Raw genomic sequence first — 24,279 nt, 5'->3', positions numbered from 1 at the left:
AGCAGTCGGAGACAGGGAAGGAGGTACGGAACGTAGGACAGAAGCCGAAGCTGGAGGAAGGACAGGATGTGTCAGGAGCTGAGGGAGAGACAATGCTTGAAGGGAGGGGGCTGGCAGAATCCCCTCCACCACTACCCCACTGTCCGCCAGGACCGGGGGGGGGGGGGCTGAAGAGGCAATCACAGCAACAACTTCTGTGTAAGAGCTACCTAGCCACCAGGAACATGTTTGTGTGTGTTTAGTGCACCTTGGGAGCTCCTGTAAGTTCATGCTTTGTCAATAAAGAAAACTACCAGCCACTTGGGCTGGATGTGCTCAGGACACCACCTCTAGGAAGAATTCTCTGCTATTCTGCCTGTTTTGTATGGGTTGTTGTTGTTGTTTGGTAGCCACAGAATTCGGCATTGTTCACAAAAGTCATCTTCTTAAGAAGAGACAGGCTGGCTTGGGCAGGCCTGCATTATGAACACTGTCTAGTGAAGCCACTGAGAGGGCTGAACAAGATTTCTAGGGATCAAGGGTGCCTCTTCACTGTGCTGCATAGCCTCTTGTACTTCTCAGTTCTTTATAAATACATTATACAGAATACATTATGCAAAATGGTAGAAGATGCAACACACATGAGAAAAAACATGCTAATTTGAAGAGTCTTTACAGGTTCTTTGCTTTTTCTTGGCACAAAACTTGGGTTATCATGTTGATGAATTTTAATTTCTTTCTTTTTAGCTCAGAATACATAGCATAGCTCACCAGTTTATGATATTTCCAGCTTGATCCTCAGTGCTGAAGAATGAACACACTCCCTTCTTCACCTACCCTCAGTTGCTGATACCAGTGGGTGACACTGTCACTTCCGATTGCTCTCAGTTTCTCATTTTCCCCAATATTAAGTTCAGTTTTCCACACCAGTTTGTAATTTATTCAGCATTTTAGTGCAAATTTCTCCCAATATACATGTTTTGCCTAAAAAACACATTTTTGCAAATGTTTGCGTATTGGTTTGGGAATTGTGAATTAGTTTGTGTATTGGTTTGCCTCACCTTTAAATGCAGATAGAACTGAATTTCTCTCCCCATCCCTATTTCTGTGCTGCCAAGAAGAGGAAGTTGCTAGCTTTCTGTTCTTATTCACCATCACCACAACAGATGCTGAGAGTGTGGTTCTGAATCGTACCAGCTGAGCAGGGTCCACAGTCTGGGTCTATAAAGTTCTTTTCAGGATTCTGTCCTTTTCTTGATTCTCTACAGAAACCTTCTTCTTAATGGCCCGAGAGCCAAACTAGATGTGATATTAATTACACAAATGCAGTTTTTATCAGCTTCAGCTGTTGCAACAACTGCGACCATTCCTGGGCCAGCCTAGCTAGACCACAGTAATCCAGGCACTGGTAACTTCAGGGTTGGATTACTGCAATGCAATCTATATGGGACATTTCTTGTGGCTGGTCTGGAAACTGCAGTTAGTGCAGAATGCTACAGGATGATTGCCAAGGCCGGCCCACCCTTGAGACAAGGTGAGGCGACTGCTTCCGGCGGCAGGATTCTCCAGAGCAGTAGATCCTGATGTCAGTCTCTCCCCCTGCCCCTTGTTCCTGATTTAGATCTTCCCTCACCCCATATTCCCTGGCAGGGAGGGGAGCATCATTTTGGGGTCTGCCTCAGCCACCAAAATGTATTGGACTGGCCCTGATGATTACTGACTGGAGTGAGATCCTATCAGCATATTACACCTCTGCTCAAAGGTCTGAGCTAGCTGCCAATTTGTTACCAAGCCAAATTTAAGGTTTCCTATTAATATATAATGCCCTCAACAGCTTGGAACCAGTTTACTTGAAGAATTGCCTTGCTCCACACATGCCTACAAGACCCTGGACTTACCCTACCCTGATGGCACCACTGAGCTCATGGGCTTATGTTATAATGTGGAAATGGTGTTGTTGTTGTTGTTTAGTCGTTTAGTTGTGTCCGACTCTTCATGACCCCATGGACCAGAGCACGCCAGGCACTCTTGTCTTCCACTGCCTCCTGCAGTTTGGTCAAACTCATGCTGGTAGCTTTGAGAACACTATCCAACCATCTCGTCCTCTGTTGTCCCCTTCTCCTTGTGCCCTCCATCTTTCCCAACATCAGGGTCTTTTCCAGGGAGTCTTCTCTTCTCATGAGGTGGCCAAAGTACTGGAGCCTCAGCTTCAGGATCTGTCCTTCCAGTGAGCACTCAGGGCTGATTTCCTTAAGAACGGAGAGGTTTGATCTTCTTGCAGTCCATGGGACTCTCAAGAGTCTCCTCCAGCACCATAATTCAAAAGCATCAATTCTTCGGCGATCAGCCTTCTTTATGGTCCAGCTCTCACTTCCATACATCACTACTGGGAAAACCATAGCTTTAACTATACGGACCTTTGTTGGCAAGGTGATGTCTCTGCTTTTTAAGATGCTGTCTAGGTTTGTCATTGCTTTTCTCCCAAGAAGCAGGCATCTTTTAATTTTGCGGCTGCTCTCACCATCTGCAGTGATCATGGAGCCCAAGAAAGTAAAATCTCTCACTGCCTCCATTTCTTCCCCTTCTATTTGCCAGGAGGTGATGGGACCAGTGGCCATGATCTTCGTGGAAATGGTAGCAAGATTTTAACAACGCTTTCAAATTAAAAGAAACTCCCTCCTAGTAGGGCAAAAGTCAGAACTTGAGAGCCAGACCTGTACTTTCTGAAAGGAATAACGGTGCACATGGAAAGTCTTAAATGAGTTGGAAGAGCACAAAGAAACAGTTAAGTCAGAATAAGAGAGAGGAAAAAAGAGATTGTGTTTTCTCTTTGGCATCTACTGGAGGAAGTGATGATGGGTGTGACTTTTTGCAGTTTGGTAAAAAGCTTAGTGAAGGAGAAATTATGGAATGTTCTTTAAGGGAAGGGACTTTCTAAAGTAAAAGCTATAAATATATGGAAAATAAGCTTAAAAGTTGCAGCAGCTTTGGGAGGGTTTTGTATGTGTATGCATTCTTGGAAATATCTGCTTCTGGAAGATTCAAAAGAAGCAGTAAGTGTTGTGGAGGAAATAGAACCCTAAAGAAATGTAAGCTATTATTAGTCAGAGCTGCCCAGAAATGCATGTGCTAAAAATGAAAACACAGGAAAATGAATAGAGGTCTATTTGCTGTTTTATGCTCTTCTTCGAAGAGCTGTATACCATGCAGTTAGAATATTGATCTATGAGTCTTCTAGGAGGGATGGGCGAGGCCTTCTAGGTAGTCAGGTATACTGTACAGTTGGTGCAAATGCCCAATATTAATCCAGTGATAGGGGCTCCATACCATTCAATACCATTCTGCCCTGTGCAGCTTGTTTTTCTAGGAACGAAATACAAAGCTATGAGGTTTGATTATTAGTCTCTGAAGAAAGTTGTACTGAGCTTACCCCTGCACTCCAATGGTCCCTATTTGTTACCATGAAAAGTATTAACAAAACAAATTCCTTCCAGTAGCACCTTAAAGACCAACTAAGTCAGTTCTTGGTATGAGCTTTCGTGTGCATGCACACTTCTTCAGATACCATGAAAAGTATTGTTATGAGTGGCGGGGAGGTAGGCTGTGTGTATGAGCTCCCTTCTAATCCCTGGATCCAGTAGGGATTCAATTCCTATAATAGCCAGGCTAGCTTCCTGGTGAGATAATGGCCTTCTAAGTATGGACCATTAAGGTAACAAAGGAAGTAGCTCTGTGTGGGGTAGTTAGAAAGTTAGAAGGGCAGAGTTCTTTCTCAGCCTTATTTGGAAATGCCAGGAATTGAACGAGGGACCTCCTGGCTGTGAAGGATGTGCCCTGCTACTGAAGTGTGGCCTCCCCCTTTCTCATCTCACTGTCATTACTCTGAACCAGGGGTAAGCAAACTTTTTCAGCAGGGGGCCGGTCCACTGTCCCTCAGACCTTGTGGGGGGCCAGACTATATTCTGGAGGGGGGGAATGAACAAATTCCTATGCCCCACAAATAACCCAGAGATGCATTTTAAATAAAAGGACACATTCTACTCATGTAAAAACACACTGATTCCTGGACCATCCACGGGCTGGATTTAGAAGGTGATTGGGCTGGATCCAGCCCCGGGCCTTAGTTTGCCTACCCATGCAGTCTGAACCTTTCTTTAAAGCTTTCTGTTTCAGCTGCCTCAGGTTGCCATGTCTGATCGTGCTTGTGAGTTACAGTAAATATCCAGAATTCGGTGACTTTTACTGCCAAACATTTCACTGGCAATTCTTAAACTGATAGAAAAGCCAGCAGAAAATATCAGACATGTTTGTGTCATGAAGCTCAGTTTTGGTATTTACTTGCTGTATTGTTTTTAACACTTGATTGGGAGCCGCCCAGAATGGCTGGGGAAACTCAGCCAGATGGGTGGGGTATAAATAATAAATTATTATTATTATTATTATTGTTCATGGCACAGTAAATGCCAATTCACAGTCAATGAGGGAAATGTGAATAATTTTTGGACATTTATTGTAGCCACTTAGTCAGCCTCGATCTTCACTCGAGCAAATATATATAGGAAACTTCACACCCTCTAGATGTTGTTGAACTACAGTTCCCACCACCCCTGATGGGAGTTGTAGTTCAGGAACATCTGGAGGGCCAAAGATCCCCATGCTTGCACTGTAGTGTTCCATAGAGTTCTGACATTGACCTCTGAAATTATTCAGAATTACTGGTAAATGTCAACATTCACCACACTTCTGCTCACACACAGTACTATAAGGAAACACGGGCCAAGGCTGACACACCACTCAGCAGTTTAACTCAGTTAACACTGCACCAGGCCATGGGATAATTTTAGAAAGCTACAACCAGATGGTTTAAAGAAGCATGTTGTGTCACACATGCCAGAGCAAGGCAAAAATCTCACAGTCGCCCCTCTGACATCTGTGCAATGTTGTGATACATTTCTCTTAATAGGTTATGTCATTTGGATTTTTTTTTAAAAGAAAAAATGTGTATTTTATAGCTTAGCTTTGCATAAAAGGTAATTTTTGGCTGCTTAAGGATTATCCACAATCTTTCTTGGAATGTGGAAAAATGTAGCCTCTCTGAGAAGCCTGTCTCAGCCTAATAAGGCAGAGTTCTCTACTGGTAACATAGTCTGAATACCTTCTCTATGAAATAATTCAGATCATGGGGAGAACCTCCATCAATGTGGCGCAGTAGCTGGATCAGCTTTCCACCTATAAAGAACAAGATCGCCTTTGAATAATTAGTCATTCCAAGCTACACACAACTGTTTTCTTATATGGCTTCTACTGCAGCAAGAACCACCACATAAGAAATAATATTCCCAAAATCCTCTGACGTAACGCTTTGCATTTTCCCAGTGGAGAATTGAAGCAGTCATTCTACTAAGGCAGGGGTGGCCATCTCTCAAGAGACTGCAATCTACTTTCAGAATTATAAACTGGTAGTGATCTACCCCTGTTTTGGGGGGTTCAGCTCAAAGTTTCTGAGCTTTTTTTAGGGAGGAGTAGAGCCCCGTTTTTTTAGGGGTTAAAAATAAGCTTCTGGGGGATTTATTTTGGGGGGGTTAAAGGCATGGGGAAAGGGGGTAAAGTCACTCACAAAAAGATTGCTATGGATCAAAACAGCAGCACAGAGAAAGCTCCGTCTTCCAGAGATCATACAACAATGGAGGGTGGGGCAAGGGGGCAGGGGAAAGGGAGCCAGATAAGGAAAGGGAGCCAGATATCTACCAAAACCTCACGGGGATCTACCAGTAGATCGTGATTGACCTGTTGGACATCCCTGTACTAAGGAAACAATTCATTGCCAGGGGAAGTAGAAACATGGGTTAATCAGCCACAGGATCCTTTCTCTGAGCATGATGTAACAGATGCTCCAGAGCGAGCTTGTATCATGTCAAGCCAGTAGACCCTGTCAATCTTTTCTATTTTTCATTTAATAATTACATTTCAGGATATTTATGGACTCTTAGGGTGATGTTCAACAACCATCAGGAAAACGAGGAAGGTGAAAGTTTGTGGTGATTCCTTTTGCCCCATTGCAGACTCCCCCATGAAATCTGAAGTCTGCTCCAGAGATTATTAGCCTTTCAAACTGCATTCGCAGTTTGTTCACATCAGAAAGAAGGTGAGGAAATTTCCACCCAATGTGCATGATGTTTTGGTTCCCCCTCCCCACCACAAACTCTTCATGAAGCTGTTATCTCTCTGTGTGTTCTCATTTGCCCTTGTATGGTGGCTGTTAGTTATGCCCACATTACTGCTTATCCGCATTCAGTTTTCTGGTCGGGCTGAAGTTGGTTTGAGGGGGGGGGGCATCAAACAGCAATACAGGATGAATATGGATTGCAGCTAACATGTGACTGTAGTTTCAAAAACTAGCACTGGATGTGGAGGTGGCATTAGTATGAACACCCCCTGAGTAAAAAGCCATTGGCTGAGATCTAGTGATAGAGTTCCCTAGGTACATACAGGAATCTCATACTATAACAGAGGAGGGGTGTTATAGCTTATGGACCCAGTCCAGCTAAAGTTGCATTTTGATCCATGTGATGTGTGACCTCATATGGAGATGTTGAATGCTTATTTTCTTTCACCAAGAGCCAAGTACAGCTAAAGTGCAATCGTTGATTTAGCTGGAGGGAGCTGAACCAGCTCCACAATAATTTATGAGATTTCTTATTTTAGACCTGCTGCTTTGTTTCTTGATGCATTTACAAGTTTCACAGTAGGCATTTCAATGTATTTCAGAGGCAGGCAAAAAGCAGTGGAAAGGGGATGAATAACATTTTATGATACAACTATCAGTAGGATTTATTTGGGCAGGGAGAGTCGTTTTTCTGGGGAAAGGTCATAAATCAACACTTAATCCTAAAACCATTCAGCAACTTTTGTAAGGATCGGACATACTGAAGCAAATCTCTACTTGTGACAAGATTTTTTGTTAAATGGCCAAATTTATCCCAATATTTTATTTTATTTTATTTTATTACTTTTGGAAAGCAAACAAAACATGTCTCTCCCATATCAGTCTACAGCCACAACAGGCACTGTAACTCTTCAATGGTTTGACTTCACCCCCGAAGGCACATTCTTCAATTGTCTCCCAAGATAGATAGATGAGACCCAAAAACTTTTGGAAATGTGACATACTTGCAGTTTTGTTTTGCTTCGGGAGCCATGAGCAGAATGCTCCTCTGTTGCCTTCTCTGTTCGCTGCTTGCAACTTGCTTGCTCTGCTCTGTTTAGGCTACAGATGTTGGCAAGCTGCCTGCCTGAGTTGCATCACGCTCAAGCCAAACAATGCCGTTCCTCCTTCCAGCAGATCCTCCAACTCTCCCTATTTTCCAGGGAGGTCCCTGACTTAGAGGAGCCATCCCAGTTTCTGATTTGATCCTGGAATGTCCCACTTTTGCTTAGGATGTCTCTATTTTCATTGGAGAAATGTTGGATGGTATGGTGGGATGTTCCTATTTGCATTGGAGAAATGTTGGAGGGTATGGAGTTATCTAACCCCTCCCTGTATAGGGAAGTTTTAAAATGTTTTATTATGTTTCTATATATGCTAGAAGCTGCCCAGAGTGGCTGGGGCAACCCAGTAGGATGTGTGGGGTATAAATAGTAAAATTATCATTATGAAATGGGACGTCCTTATTTTCAACGGAGAAATGTTGGAGGGTATGTTCCAGTAATTGGTCTTGGCCTGGGATGTGTGGCCTGCCCAGGAAGTCATTAGACCATTGTTGACATCTTTGGAACAGGCAAGTGTCGCTAAGAATAGAACTCCTCACATGTTTTTTAAACAAGGAAGCTCAAATATCTAGAGACTGGAAACAATTCAAACTGAGGCTATCGCCCGATGAAAGTAGATTTCAAATTCATTGCTCATATGCTTTTGAATGGATTAAATCTGTACGGTTTTGCTGTCACAGAAGCCTATGAGAGAAAGGGAAAGGTGAAACTTGCATTTGTGACTAAAGATACATTGGGCTGGACTTTTCAACAGGTTGGCTCAGTTTAAAGTGAACCATAAAGTGATGTACTGATAAGCTTGAGTCACTTTTGAATTACCTTTCTGGTTTTAATTTTGGTTCAACACGCATAAGGTTATGCTCTGCAGCTTAAGGGTCAAAACTAGATGTGATGCTGTATGTGTCATTAGAAACTTCATGGTATTTTAAAAAAATGATAATAGGCACCTCAGGGGAGAAGCTGCCTTTAGCCCTTTAGAAAGTTGCAGGGCTGATGCAAAGATGCAGCATTGTATATAGATTATTTCCAAGCATAGCAAAAGCCAGTTAATTTGCATTGCAAATTCTCTTTTCTTTACTTAGATGTCACAGCAGAGACTCTTCAAAGCATTTGCCTGCATCTTTTAGATGCCACACATTTTACTTCCATATCAAACAGAAGAAATCAAATCACAAGCAAAAATGCAAAAGAATATTTAAAAATAAGAGGCAGAATGACTTTAGCTGGCATTTGACTGTCACTTAAATTATGAAGCATGTTTATCATTGCAGGCTGGTTGAAAGAAGCAATTGACACCAGCAACAAAATCACCTTTTTATTATTTCCTCCTTTCCCACCCCCACCAGCTGTTTCCCAAAAATGAATGGCACTGAAGTGGATTAGCACTTATGCAGATAGAATTGTCAATGTCTCCTTGTTGAAAGTTTACAATATTGGCAGACAGGGATATGTTACATTAGCAAGATGAGGCCATGAACATTACAAAGGGCACTTTTGTGTCATCCCTGGGATTAGCGAGAATGTACAGCTCAGGTGCAGACTGAGAGGTTACTACTCTGCTCCACTGCAGGCAGGGCCCCCTATAGTCACCTGGCCCTTTGCCACCTGGCTAGGAGGAGGGGGTGAGCTGCGGTACAGCCAGGCTGTTTGTGTACCAGACACCACCATCCGACCATACCAGGCACAAAATGTACCATCTTTCCCACTTCCCCTATCCAGTAGTGGAGAACCTCAGGCTCCAAGGGCTGGATGTGGCCCTCCAAACCTCTCTTGTCGTGGTCCTCATAACTCTCCCCAGGTCACACCCCTCACTTGTCCTGCTTAACATCCTTGAGCTTTTTTGGCTGGCTGAAATGTGTCCTTGATATGGGAGTCAACTCCTAGGGGGTCATGGTCCCTTCAGCCTCCCCAATAAAATATTTGAGGTGGCTGCCTCCCCCACAAAGTTGACGGGCATTGCCATTCAAATGGTATGTGTGCACCATATCATGTGATTGACTATGCGGGGTGGGGCACTCCCCCAATTATTATTTTTCAGGAAGTTTTTAATGTTTGATGTTACTTTATGCTTTTGTGTGTGTTGAAAGCTGCCCAGAGTAGCTGGGGCAACCCAGTCAAATGGGCAGGATATACGGTAAATTTTTAAAATATTTTTTAAAATTATTAGTATTCAAGTTGGGACCCCTGGTCCTTGAACTCTGCTCATGCCTCTTGCTTTCCTGGGTGGAAGCTAGAGAAGGATGTTTGAGGGTATAGAGAAGCTAACTTACAGTATATAAAGGTATAATTTATATTCATTGCTCCGCCCACTGCTGGCAATTGACCCTTGGACGAAAACAGGAAAATTTCTTCATTGCCACCCCCTGCCCTGACCCATACCAGGCACAAAGGGTGGCTTACTGAGATGAGGGACAGGGCTTGTTCCCATAGGATGGCAAAGAGAGGCAAGCAGGGCAGCAGGAGAGAAAGAACAAAACTGTCCTGGTAAGTAGGGCTTCAACAGCATCATCAAGTCTTGGGGAAAGAATGATATGATCTGATATGTTTTTTTTTCACAGGGCACTGGCTTCAACTTATTATTGATCCATTTTGTATAGCCAACCATCTAGCTATATTTGTATTTCATTCCTTTGCTATGACTTGTGGCTTATACAAATAAATATTTTTTTCTTCTTATGATTGATATTTGTAAACTGCTCTTTAACGGCTAAATAGCAGGGTAAAATGCTTTAAATAAATGCCTATGTAAACAACATCCTATGTATCAGTTCCTCCCTCAATAGTCATCTACCAGAAGCCATTCCACCAAGCTACAGCAGAATGAGAGATGGTTCTGCTGGGCCTATCTATTAGCTGGGCTGAGAGACTGGCAGGTTTTGGCTCTTCCTCTTTTTGAACTCCTATTAGCAAAAATTCTGTAATGAAGAACCAATGCCTGAGTTTGCTTTTTCCTCATCCTTCCCAGTGTCCATCCCTTTTCTGTCATGTATTTTATATTGTGAGCCTGTGAGCAGGGATTGTCTTATTGTTCATATTTCTAAGCTCCTCTATAAGAGGCTTTTTCTCTGCTGAAGAACCGGGTAAAGATACCTCCACAAAAAACAAGTTGTAGGCATCAGGGATACATTTGAGGTATTGCTCTCCAGGGAAAGCATTTGATCGTTACTGTATTATTTAAGACCATTTGTGTTGCATGTCTCTGCTGAATTGATCCGCCAATATGTCTCTTTTCCATGCTAAAAATAAATGTGCCATTCTAAGATGTGCCATTCTCCACATGGACCATGGCAGCATTTTGAATATCAATACAGTGAGGGAAAACTAGAGTCTATTACATGATTGCTCTGACTTTTCAAGCACAACCACATGCGCACACTGAGTAGTCTGCAGCCACTGCACATTCCTCCTTACACTCTCTGCTTGTTTCCCTGTGACTGTGCACCATCCTGCTCCTTTTAAATACCTCCTTTTCTTAGACTGTTCAGTACAATTGCATCTTACACACATTTAACATGCGTGGTTGAAGGCTGGCTGGTTGAAATTCTGCAAGGTAAATGCAAGAAAGGCAGAAAGCTTAAAAGCTCCTTTTGCGCTGAGTTTTCCTGGCATGGTAAGCACTTTCAAGATCTCCCCCTTGCTTGGGTGGGTAAGGCCTGTTCAGTGCACTGGTTCTGAAAGGCTAGAGATGCTTGCAGGGACTCAGGTGGCCCCACAAGATGCACTGAGAACATCCCAGCCTCCAAGGTTGGCTAAATAGCTTAAAAGCTCTTTTTGTGCTCGGCCTGTTTGGGTCTGATCTGGTATATGACAGCTTCCTACATACCTATGTAAAGTTTAATTATATTTACTTTGAGGATATTATTTTTTTGCATATTTCTGTGCCTATCTCTGGGTTAGCAATTGCTATTTTGATATTTTATTGTAATCTGCCTGGGTTTTTCAAAATCTCAGTTACGACAGAAGACAACAGATTGTTTTAGGTGCTGCTACAGGTCGTTTTCTTGAGCACCAGCTCCTGTGCATGCTTGCCTCTTTTTCCTTCCATGGAATTTTCCCTTTGATGGAAAAAACGATTTAATCATTCAGTTTTGACTTAAACAACAACAAAAAATGTGCTGGCATTCTGTCAGGCAAATGCCTCATTCGGATGGCAGGCATCCAGCAACTTCATTTGGAAAGGAGCCTTCTGCATTCATAATTCATAAAAAGGTTGGCATGCGTCCCGTTAAAATAACAGAGGAAGAGAAAATATCCTTGCATTCAGAAACACTCTTCCCCAGCTTTTCGGAATTATTTATACAAAGGGATGTCATTTCCTAAATTAAAATACATAACAACAATGTGTATATATAGCTACGTGGAGTAGGGATTAACAAACCTTTTAAAAAAATGTGCCGGAGAACTGTTTGTGACCGTCACACATTATTCAAATACTTAATTATCACTGAAAGTTAAGGAGGAAAAGGCAAAGCCTCTTTTTTGCGTGTTTACAAAGAAATGCCCCACGCAGGGCCATTAGGCAGAGTGAGGTGGATGAGGGGCAGCAGTGAGAAAAACCTTCCATTGAGGTTTTTAAGCAGAGGTTGGATGGCAACCTGTTGTGAGTGCTTTAGCTGAGATTACTGCATTGCAGTGGGTTGGACTAGATGGCCCTGGGGTCCCTTCCAACTCTACAATTCTGTGATTCTGTGTTAGGGGAGAGCTGTTAAGGCCACACGACTTACACCCTTTCGCCTGCTGCACTGAACTGTGATGTTATTAACCCCCAAGGGAAGAAGGCTCAGAGCCCAGGGATTGGTGGTGGACCAATGATGGGTGGCCAGAGGGAGAAGACTGGCAAGAGGTTTCAGAAGCTGAGGAGGGAACAGGGCTTAGTGAGCTTAGAGAGTCTGTGGTGAAGAAATGTCCAAATCAAGCGTGAGGCCCAGAGGCAGACATGAGTCTGACTGGGGAAGAGGCAGGGATATCTCCCCCTCCTGCTGTGATAAGTTCTCCTCCCCTGTGGTCTCCCCAAACTAGGAGAGGCATGAAAAGGGCAGAGGAGAATTTAGAGGAGGGGACTTAGGCAGATGTGAGGAGGCAGGGATCTTCAGTCTTAGCAACTGCTTCATGGAGGCAAGACGTACCAGAGATGAGTTGGTTTTCTGATTAGGCCTGACACTCCTGTGCAGATCCTGTTTTTACTAATAATTACCTCCAACTTGCTTGGTGTGACTTACTGCTGGCTTACTCCTGTCATCAGATTCTGTATGTGAAATATGAGGCGCCAACTTGTTTTAGGCAACAGAATGGGCTGGCCCCGGTGCATTTGTCCATTTGACAGGTCTGATCATATAGCAGTAGGGCGTTTGTTAGCAACAGTTGAGCACCTTGCAGGAAATAGCCTTTGCTTTAAACAAACTTCTAGGGTGGGTGGATGAATACATAGATACTAAAGACATTGTGCAGTACCTGGCCAGTGTCACAGAGGCAAGATCAGGATCAAATGAGAAAAATGGTTCTGATGAAACACAGGCAATAAAAGATTTAATTGGCATGAGCATTTATTTTGCTGCTAGTATATGGATTGAGAAACCGATTATCTCTACATCGGAAAATGCCATGTATAAAGCAGACCAAAAGCCCTTGTGTGAGATGAAATGTTTGGATGTTCTTCAGAAAAGCATGGGCAAATATATGGAGGATAAGGCTATCAATGACTAGACTCTGCATCATGGTCAGAGGCAGTAATGCTTCTGAATGCCAGGAGCTATGGGAAGGGGAAGTGTTCTTGGGCTCTGGTCCTGCTTGGTTTCCCATAGGCATCTGGGTAGCCACTGTGAGAACAGGATGCTGGACTAGAGGGGCCAGTGGTCTGACCCAGGAGGCTTTCCCTCCCACCAGACCCCCCCCCCATCAAGGACATTCAGTGCCCTGTGCAAAGGATTCCAGGAGAGGGTGGAATACACAAAAAAAGCAAACATCAGAGTGTTTCCCAGCTAGATCTTATTCTGTCTCTCCCAACAGAGCATTCTATCATCATCTGGCATGCGGGAAGGATATTTATGGCATTTTGTTGTGCTTTTCATTAAAAAATGTACCGGTAGTTTAATGTTTCTTGTAAGCTACAAGATTTGCATTTTGAAAGCTATGATATAAATAATAAAAATAAAAAAATAATGAAACCACTCAGGCATCAGAAGATGCTTTGGATCCTAGCCTAATTCTAGGAGGAGGCATGTATATATGGTAAATGGGCAAATATTATTTGAATTGAAATTACATGACATAACGCTGGTGGTGTGGATTTAGTGCCACAATGATCCAAGATCCCACTCAATGGAACTTTATTTTGATATTAATTTTTTTTGGTCAGTGTGAAGTCGTTATGGTAGCTAGTGTGATGTGAGTTGAAGCCAGAGAACACTTTCATTCAAAGCCTTTTACAAATGAGACAATTTTTCAGATGAACCAAATAATTCTTTTTATAGCACAAAATAAATTAGATAGAAAACAAAAGTGCAACAAGATGCCTCTTACTGTAGGCTGCACAACAGATGTTACAACATGAATATATTTATTGCTTTCAGAAAGGAGCAATTCAGGGCTAACAAGCAAAGGAGTTCTACAACTTGCCCAACTTGATATTTATTTATAGGATTTTAGCCAACTGGGCCAGAAGCATATTGCAGCATATGGACCGTACAAGATGTGGTTTCCATCAGCAGCTTACAATGGTGCTGTGAACATCGATATTAGCATTAAAAGCAGCCTTTGAAGCATCATCTCCATTATTAAAATGAGTACGTAACATGTAATATAATTAATGACAGGGTTATAAATGGATACTAATCTGATTGCCCATGGCAAGTATGAATCACCTCCAGGCATGCTAGAAAAGGAACATTCGCTAAATTTGAGGAGTTTTGGTTCATTCATTCTTCCTTAATCCATCTACTAACATAGGAAGTTGTGGATAAGTGGACTAGTGCAAATTTGTGTGGGCTAGTACTAGTTGTACATGCCCTGCCCCCCCCCCCAGGCTGATTAATAACACATTTCTTCAGCCAAGTTTATATAATGTGCACATGCTGCTGTGTCTTTTACTGGTATTACCTTCTGATACAGATCAAAACTACAAAACAACAAAAATATTGATCATAATAGAATGCAACATCTACACCTTGCCTTAGATAGAATTAATGTCAGCCACTGTTTCTCAGACAGGCATGTGTTTTGCAGGCTGCAATCCAGCTCAGGAAAAGTAACTGGAGGTCATAATGTCATAACATTAAAAGACATTAACCAATTCTCTGGCATAGTGGTTGAGAACTAAGAATTCTCAGGGAAAACAGACAAAACAATAAAGATTATCAACTGGAGTTAAAGCATTCAGGAGTGAAAGTGGAAGCTTTGGGTCAGCCACATGAGTTCAGATATACTATACAGTATTTCCATCAAAGAGATTATATGCAACGTCATGGAATTCTGCTATTCTAAAGGGATTGTCAGGCAACATCTCAGAATTACAGTTATCAGAATCTGACCACAAGCCTGAGTTCCAGGGTTGTTGATGTCCACCTTCATTCTACAGCGTAGGTAATTTATTTCCCTGTGATTGGCCCAAAAAGATAGATTAAAAAAGAACTAAATTCCAGCTACTGCACAATTTCCAATGGCTAACTCTAGTCTTATAGCTTAAGCACCTTCCCCTTCTCAATTCTTTTCAGACAGCAACCCCCCTTGCATTAGTCATTCAAGAATTGCAGCTGAAACCTTTTCTGTGTTCCAACAGCAGTTTCCTAGGGAACAGCTTTTCAAAATATGCAGGTATACAACCCACCTGCACTGGAAAAATATATATTTGGATCGTTTCTTTGTCCCCGCCCCCACTCCAGTTCACTGAACTACTGACTGGATATGAGAACGGGTTTTACAACCTGGTTGCCAAGCAGCCAGCCTTTTATTGGGCCAAGAGGTAAAATGGTCTTCTGTTAAAATACTCAGGATTGGGGGCTAAACAGCCAGCTGACTTCAGAGCTTGCCAACCTCTACTCATCATGACCCACCAGCTTCTCTCTCTACCACCTTGCCCTGAGTCCAAGATCTGTCCTAACTCACAAGGAGTTTTGTTTGTTTGTTTTGGTCTTGGCCTTACTTGCTCTTGCTCTGGGTGCCTCCAGACTGTCAAGGATATGTGGGAAAGATTAAAGTGCATACCAGTGAGCAATGGAAGCAGACTGAGGTGCTCTGTTCCCCTAGTATAGCAAGCCCACTTTTAAAACAAAATGGACTTTTTGTGGTTAGGAAAGAGACCAGGAAGTACATTGAAAAGTCTGAGATGAACAGATGACTAACAGGTAGATGACTAACAAGCAAAGTAGGACGAATGCAGACAAATCACTACAAATGTTCAGTGAAGACCAGATATAATCTAACTGCTGTGGGATGAATGCTCAATAAAGAGATCATCTGGAGGGGCCCTCTGTCTCCTGGCTCACCACTTTTGATACCCAAAGCTCACATTCCTATTATAAGCTGCAAACAGAAAGTACCGTAAGCAGCCAGTGATACATCAATCTGAAGTGTGACTGTCACAGTTAATCCAGAACTTTGTTATAACATGATGACAAAGGTAGGAATGCTGTAAGGCAGAAGGAAGCTAATATCGATGATGGAAACACAGCACCAATGCACATTCTGCTTTCAGGTAGATTTAATGAAAGACTCTGTGGCATACTCAAGACATACTTAGCTAAGTCCAGATATAAAACGTGCTTAGCCCAGTTGTAACTATTCAGCTATGTACAGAATGAACATGCCACAAATGCAAAGGAAATCCATTTTAGCCGAAACCTAAAAATATTTAGGCAATCCCCTAAGAGGCAGCATTTACCCCCCCTCCAAAACAAAACATAGATATCAGATAACAGATAACAGAGTAAATATTTACAAGTGCATTTCCTTTACAAAAATACATTTATTCCTAAGTAGGATAGACTGTCATTAATAATGACCTGGATTTTTTTTTCACTTCAATTTGAATGATTCATAAGCTAAACTTTACAACCACAAAAAGGTTTATTATGTTACCACTTTTGACACAGAAAAAGAAAAGGCTTAAAATAGTTCATACCTGAAAAGAAAATTAACAATGGGATATTATGCAATTAGTTCTCTCCATACTTCAAGAGCCGTTAGAGTACCGATTCAACCACCAACTACATACAAATAAGTTTAGAAGAATAACAGCTAATGTCTCTCTTCTCTGGTCCCTACCACTTGTTGTGATTCTCAAGGCAGTTTATTTTAGACTTGGTGGTGCTCACTGATGCAAATCTGTTGCTGTGTCTACAGATCTTCAACAAAATGCCATCCCATATCCTTCCCTGCCCCCCCCCCCAATTTAATACAGACTTACTGTTTCTGCAGGGGTTTTCTTTACTTATCAGATTTTCTGCGAAAACAGTAAATCCAGATAAAAAGGGAAAATATCATGGGATGACATTTTGATAAGGATGTTGTGTGGACACTGCACAGAGCTTGCATACATGAGCAGCACTATATTCACAATAAACTGCCAGGTGGAAGCACCTCACATCTCATGCAAGGACACTTACAGTCCATCATATGCAGGCTGACCCAGAAGTCAGTCCTACAAAGTTCTGGGGATGTTCACACCCAAGTAAGTGTGTACAGGAATACAGCCCTCAAGAAGTTACCTGGGTTATTATTTTTTAATGCCACACAGTTTCTCTTTTCAATGGCTGATTGTAATGTGGTAGGCTAATCTATGCATTTTTATTTTCTAGTCTAGAAAGCAAATAAAATTTTGTGGACAAGTTCTTTTAAAAAAGCTAAAACTACTTTGAAAAGATGTATCAAAATGGACTATGTTGTGTATAATGCATAACACAGTGTTGCCTTATTTGCTAACCCACAGGACAGACATGATTGAAAGCAATGTTCTTTGCTAAAACAAACAAAAATACTACAAATGGATGTTGATACCTTGTCACATACTCCAGGCCTATTATTTCTGGCTAAGGATTATGTAACTAAACCTCAAAGCTATTTTTAAAAGGCTGACTGAAATTAGTTTGATCAGTATTTTGTGCTTTGCAGATTTACAAGATCAACAGGGCACAGAGTTTTTGGTTCATAGGCCAGGTATAGAAGAGCCACCAGCACTGAAGCAAAAGCCTTTGTACCTTTTTGTAAATGAGCATTTCTCAGGACCAATTTTAAAGCAACAGAGACCTCCAGGCACTCTCCAGCATCTAAGATCATCATTAAATGTGAACCCCTTGCCAATAAAATAAAATAAAACAAATGCAGTTCTAGGAGGTAAATTCCATTCATAGGGGAAATAAGCCCCCTGTGTTTTTGTGTCATCTTTTACAAAGATAACTAAGCATTCTGGGAATATTTCCTGGTCTCTCTCTTAAATTACTAATCCTGCTTGCTTATCACTCATTGACCTTGGGAAATACGTATAAAGCAGAAATGCCCTTCTCTTCTTATCACACACTGCTCTGCATAAAAGATGCTACAAGAAAAGCAGACTGTCACTTAGCACATTCAGCCTAACACTTAACTTCGGCAAGAGTCAAGAACAGCCATGAAAATGTATACTTTTTATTTCAGTTGTCCAGAAGCAGCACACACGTCTATCCTAAACTGTGGAAGAGGACCTTTCCCATGCAATCTTTAAAGCAGTTTTGTGCAAACAACTTGAACAAGCATTTTAATCTGGGAAAACTGGGGATTTTAATTTAGGAAAACTGTGTGTGTTAACACTACATAGTTTATTCTAATTTAACAGTATTGCATTATATAGGCATTTGAGATTGGATGCCAGCAAAGAAGAAAAAGAAAGTAAACCATTTGGCATGAAACCTTCAAAGAATACACATTACTAACTAGTTGAAATTCTGTTCAAGGGAAGAGAAATCAGGCAGAACCTTTATTTCTGTGCAAGAGATATATCTAAACCTGTGGCATTGCTTCAATCCTGCAAATCAATCTACATATGTAACCTCATGTCTTATCCTATAGGGATCCCTATATGCCCTAAGCTTGTATACTATTTACTGCTTACTTGCGGGCACAGCAGTGTTACAATTCTTTGGGCTGGGCATGCAGAACAGTAGTTTCAAATGCCCAGGGTGAAATTAAAAGCTTTCCATTTCTTCCGTGAAAGGAAAATGCCAGCCTGCACATGGGAAACAGCTTCAATGTCCATGGAGCAATTCCCTTTCACAGAACAGAGGAAGCTGGCCAGACTATTTGCCCATCAAGCCCAGTATTGTCCACGCTTTTCTCTCAGCTGCTCTCCAGGAAGCAGTCTTTTCTATCCTAATTTTAACTGAAGATGTCATTTGAGACCTTCTGCATGTAAATCATGTGCTTTATTGCTGAGGTATGAACTCTCCCAATAGAAAACATGCCTCGGAATGAGAATCCTCAGCACATACTAGGCTTATAGGAAGTGAGCAAACAGTGAAGCCATTGTCAGGTTTGATTTTATTTTTCTTACCCCCAGTCAGTTTGGCTATGGATATCTGTGTGTGCACTATCTTCATTTATGCAATGTTTCTCTGACACAGGAAGCCTGTGATCACACTCTATTAATATTTCATATTTAATTTGTTCTTGGTACACTGTTTATATATTTTTAGGAGTGATCAGATGAACAAATAGGTAGAATCGTCAGTGAACTAAGAAGTTAGAAAGTTCTATAGAAGACGACTGCACTTGGTGGTCCTTCCTACAATTACCTAACCTACTCTGTAGAGGCACTATACAGCTGAACCAGAAATGCAATGGTATAAGCCACAAAGAGGTTACATGTGCAAGAAACATTTTAAGGCTCTTAGCGTTTCACAGCTCACAAGTCTGTCTTGGATTTCCATGCTTTTTTTCCAAGTGGAAAATATTTGCTCCCATTAATCAAGGTTACGCTATTAAAAACAAAATGAAAATAAATAAAAAAGAAGATGAACTAGATGTTGGTTCCCAGCCCTAAACGTCTGAGATGCTACTGCAATTGATGTAGAAAATATTTGTAGCCAGACCCCAAATTCTAGTTTTCATATGGCCCTTTCTCTATGGAGAATAGCAAATTTTCTGCCAGTGTACAACATAATTACACAAGGTTTATAATTGTTAGATTTCTGAGGATTTGGACAAAACACGTTTAAAGGAAGCATACTATTAAAATAAATAGATTACTTTGAGAATGTATTTTAAGTCAGTCGGAATGAAGTTTTGAAACATTACATTTACCTCCATGAATCAAAGGAAGGATTTAACAGCTCATTTTCCACAGGAAACCAAAAAATAGTTCAGAAATAAGTTGCACATACTCCATTTGTGAAAATAAGAAAGTATTTTGTTTGTGGGAATGTGGGAATTTTTAACAATGCTCAAGTTGGCAGAACACTGAAGAAGAAAATAAATCAATATTTGTTGCTATTGGAGGTCCTTCAGATCTTAAATGGCAACAATTTCAGTAACTTAAGTAAAGCCACTATGCATACAACGGATCTGCACTGACAGATTTTTCAGGGCATCTTTGGATGTTACCTAAAAAAGCTGAAGACTATGGTCTATGCATCTCTTTCCAAGCTTTTGGGTTACATATGGGGAACACTTTGGGGAAAAGCGGTGACTCCCATATCCTCTCCATGGCAAAGTAGACACATTCTGGATCTGCACCCAAAGGAAGATGCAGGAGCTACTGCTTTGGGTGTCATCCAGGACTATGCAAACAGATGCACAAATCAACTCATTAACTTTCTCCTCCCCTTGCCCTTCCAGGTAATGCCCAAAATCATTCTAGTGAAACACAGTGCAAAGGGGGAATTTGCCACATCCTAAAATACTAACCTATACACAGAAGTAGGCTTATATAATGTAATTAGATCCACTGCTAGATGTTACCTGTGTGTGTAAAAAAATATCTGGCTAAGATCCAGATAACTAGTTCCAAGAGCTTAAAGAAGCTGCGGACTCGTCCTTCTCAAGCAGCAGCCTCACATACAGTGAAACAACTGCTTTGGAAACTGAAGTGAATTAGAAAATCAGTTTTTGATATGGCATGAGTGGCAGGCCAAACTGTTGAAAGGGGGAGAACGTTAGGCAGGTGCAAGCTCTCTGCACCCAAAATAGGAGTGAATGCAAGTGGTACTTCTGCACCATGCCCAGAGCATTTAACAGGTGATAGTTATTGACACTGTCATCAAGTATAAGTTAGAGGAAGCCAGGGTGGGCTTTAGTCCAGCCACTCCTTTTTCCTCTCATCTGCTGTGTTGTGCCTGACACTCCTGATCATGTTGTGGGGCACAGAAATGGCAGCCTACAGTTATTTCACCATCTACTTCCTACTTTTACATGCTAGGGCTGTGGTATTTGTACTGCCACATTTTCCTGAAGTGAATTAATTACATCATAGCATCCAAAAGTGAATGTAGTTACTTGTAGTGTGCCGTTCACTCTACAAATAACTCTGTTTATTAAAACTTGTACAGATCATTCAGCTGTATTGTTTTGGCTTTTAACTGTGCAAAAGTAATGGAAGACAGGAAACAAAATAACAATATGTTACTAGCTTTGTAATGATATCCATAAACAAAACACAACATTTTTAAAAGAGGAAGAATGCACATGCAATACCTAAGGCAGCCATTAGTATTTTTGTAACACTACCGCTTGTCAGGGGAAAGCTCCCCCCTCCCTTGAAGAGTCAGTGGGTTTTGGTCAGGTAGCTTTGTCAATCATGTTAAATCTGCTTCTGTTTCAGGTGTTACAACCAGTTCTACTATAGCTTTTAGATTCCAGATAACTCAAAAATGTGGTTGAAATGCCATTAACATTTTACAACATGTCAATGTGTTACTGAATATACTAAAATAATACAGACGTATATTTAGGTGCAGTGGACCTAATCTAGCACACTTAAGACCACAAATTTCAAAACTACCTCTTTCCCACATTGTTGCCTTCAAGAAAATCTGAAAAAGGAAGCCTGCAATGGCAACAGTTTCAAAAAAATACCTAACACTTTTTATATTACAGTTTATGACACTTCCTGTTTCTTCTTTTATTTTAAAAAATATTATGTAATAGACTTTTAAAAAGACAAAATAACCTTACCTGCTGCATGTTTACAGATTTGCTATTTCTGCAATTTAAAACTCTAGGTTAAGTTATATACACTGCTGAAAGGATATGAGACATTATACCATTTCAATTCAATGCAAACTGTCGCATTTAACTTCTCTGACACAAAATCTAAAATTCCAAATTCTGCAAAGGGACTGCTGTATACTAACGAGTTAGCTACCTGGACCTATGGGGAACTGAATGAGAAAACGTTAGTGGCACAACAACCACATTTCTAAAACATGTATTATATACAAAATAAAATAAAATGTAAAGGCATATTTAACCTTTTTATACAGTACTTTCAAACAACATTTTTCAGTAAGATAGTTAATGTGGAAAAAAACAAACAAACAGCAACACCACATGTGAAAGAGCCGATGGCCATCTCTGCCGATGTAATCAATGTTATGGACCAAGGAAGGTTTCTAACAGGCAAAGCAAGTATTCCAGAGATTCAGACTATACATTTAACTATTTGGCTATGACTCGCAAACTCTGATGTCACAAACATCTTATGAATGTTTCAGTAGAAGAATGGCACTTGGATTATGCTAACGGGGGGGAAGATAGTTGATCAGCTGAAGAAAAAGTCCGTATCTGCATGCTGGAATTCTGATCTTGTTTTCCCACCCCCACCCCCAAATCCAGGCACGTCCATTCATTGTGCAATCTGTCGATGGGTAAATATAGTGCAGGTTTTATCTCAGTGGGATCTGGCCCTTTGGTCTAACCGAAGTCAATTCTGGGTCGATACTGGAGTACCATGGGGTAAGACTAGAACCACAATGAAAACAGAACAAACAATGACAGCATGTAGACATAAGCACATATGCAGTAGAATTATTTAAAACGTATCAAAATAGTTTACTCATCAACTTATACACATTAAAGAAGCAAAACGAAAAGGAGGGGCTCTGTATATTAAAACAACAAGAGTTGGGCTAGCTCTTCCCATGTCATGTCAGACTGCCTTGGAGATGAGCTGAAGTATTTCTCCCCAAATCAGACAATACACTGCCTAATTTCTGGACCAATCTGAACCCATTATTTCCCTCTGTATAGCCTTTCAAAGCAGCCCCTATGCAAATGTCATCTCCAGTCTGTTTATTCAGGCCTGCTTTGAAGCAGTGAACCTGGCAAATCTGCTGCTGGGAGCCTTACTGGGCTTCATCACATGTTCCAGAAAGCAGGAGGAAGCTAAATACTCTGAGGGCCCTTGTGCCACTCACTATAGTTCAGCTTAACATAAGTGAAGGCAGAATTGGTGGGAGGACCATCATGTATGCCACCCTGGATAAAACTCTCCTTCCTTTACGGCACAAGTAATTTTACTGCACAAAAATAAAATTTGTCAATTATTCTAATGCTATTCCTAAATTGCTTTGAAATCTTAGGCTGAAATCCCATGAAGTCCTAAGCAGCTAAATAAACTATTAACATAAATTAAACTCTCAAACACCATCTTGGGTGGTGAAAGGCAGCCCGGCTCACCTGTAGGGCAGGGTGAAGCAGCCACCTTGGGTGGTAAAAATCCCTGAGGCAGTGCCCTCAAGATTTCTGGTGAGATCTTGCAAGACTTCAGGGAAATCTCAACAGAAATCAGTGCTGGTGCCAACACTACTTCTCTTCTAGCAGCAGAGGGGGTGGGGCGGGCAGTGCAGTAGCAGCACTTTCCCTTTTGCCTCTGGCGGCAAACGGGACGTGCCGGCCCTGTTTTCAGGCATTTCAAGGATCATCCCATTGCTGCATGAGAATGCAGCTTTAGTTACATGTAACGTAACTTGAGCAAGCAGGGCTATAGGAGGGCAAATCACCTTGTGACATTTTGGCCTGTCGTTTTGGCTTATTATTTTACAAAAAGCTAAGGAATTGGATTATTTTATCAGAAGTTTGATTATCACCTCACCACTGAACTCTCTCTCTCTCTCTCTCTATGTATATATATACAGGTGTTTGTTCTTTTCCCAGTTATCTTAATGAAACACAGCTATGAACCATTCACTCCTAGTCTCCACGTATCCTAACAATTAAAAGCATTTAAATCATGCACAAACAATTAAACAGCATCAGAGGGAGTCACCAAGGCTGCTGGTACTGGAAGCATCAACAACCACAGCAGATAGAGGGGCTAAATACTACCTTCTAACTCCCATCTATGTGGTAGCCAGTCAACATCAAGTGCCAGCAGTACAGGGAGAAGCCAGCCCTCAATTGTTATAACATATCTCTGAAGTTTTCTTAGGATACTTACATTTATATATCTATGAGCAAAGGAATCCTAACTCTGGCCCGGGGTCAGTGGGGTAAACAGAATGGCAGAGCCACCTCAATGTTCTTTAACTTACAATGGCCAGGGCAGGAGTTAGGGGCAGTGACATTCACTTCTTTCCCTTTTGTTGGGCTGCACCAGCTGCAGGTTGGCACAACAGACTGGGTCTCTCTTCAGGAGCTGGACTGGCTTAGGATCCAGCAGATCCATAGCTGCAGCAGGGGCTTCTGTGGTGGGGGAGCTCCCTGCACCCCCATAGGAAGAGGCCAATGGGTGGGAATGCCCACTGGATTCTAAGGTCCTATAGCAGTGCTAATCAGGACTTAGGGCTATAGCCTTATTGTCACTGTTTTATACTATTTCTATCTTTGATATGTGCCTTGGGTATGCGAACAGAAAAGTAGGATATAAATTTCACAAACAAATTAATGAATAAATATTATTACATGCATTAAAAAAATTAATCTGCATGACCTTCTGAAAGCACCTGAGGCTTATGACCTGCAAGGCTAATTTTGGTCTTGGGAGACTTTCTTATATGGAATTAAAAGGACACCCGCCACCCATTGGACTCCATTAACAATGGTTGTGTTAATGTCATCTTAATGACTATA

The 24,279-nt window shown here is 41.4% G+C and overlaps 1 protein-coding gene and 1 long non-coding RNA gene across 4 annotated transcripts in view; both read right to left on the bottom strand.

Annotated features, from left to right (window-relative positions):
* Nucleotides 1-2,442: 2,442 nt before the first annotated feature.
* Nucleotides 2,443-7,923, bottom strand: LOC309341983. The gene is made up of 3 exons (XR_014156633.1): nt 7,150-7,923; nt 5,135-5,208; nt 2,443-3,342 (listed from the first exon to the last, which is right to left on the bottom strand). It is a non-coding gene; the product is annotated as an uncharacterized lncRNA (long non-coding RNA).
* Nucleotides 7,924-13,787: 5,864 nt separating this feature from the next.
* Nucleotides 13,788-24,279, bottom strand: part of PCGF5 (polycomb group ring finger 5) — a 39,582-nt gene continuing 29,090 nt past the window's right edge. For all 3 annotated transcript variants that reach the window (XM_081861984.1, XM_081861983.1, XM_081861985.1), the window contains one exon: nt 13,788-22,170. In XM_081861984.1, coding sequence (XP_081718110.1) covers nt 22,123-22,170 — 48 coding nt within the window. In that variant the 3' untranslated portion in view covers nt 13,788-22,122. The remainder of the gene's footprint in view (nt 22,171-24,279) is intronic.

This window comes from Podarcis erhardii (genome assembly GCF_964252035.2).
Source record: "Podarcis erhardii genome assembly, chromosome: 5".
NCBI classification, from domain to species: domain Eukaryota; kingdom Metazoa; phylum Chordata; class Lepidosauria; order Squamata; family Lacertidae; genus Podarcis; species Podarcis erhardii.
Note: the sequence above shows the minus strand (reverse complement) of the source record. Positions and strands in the feature narration are given on the sequence as shown.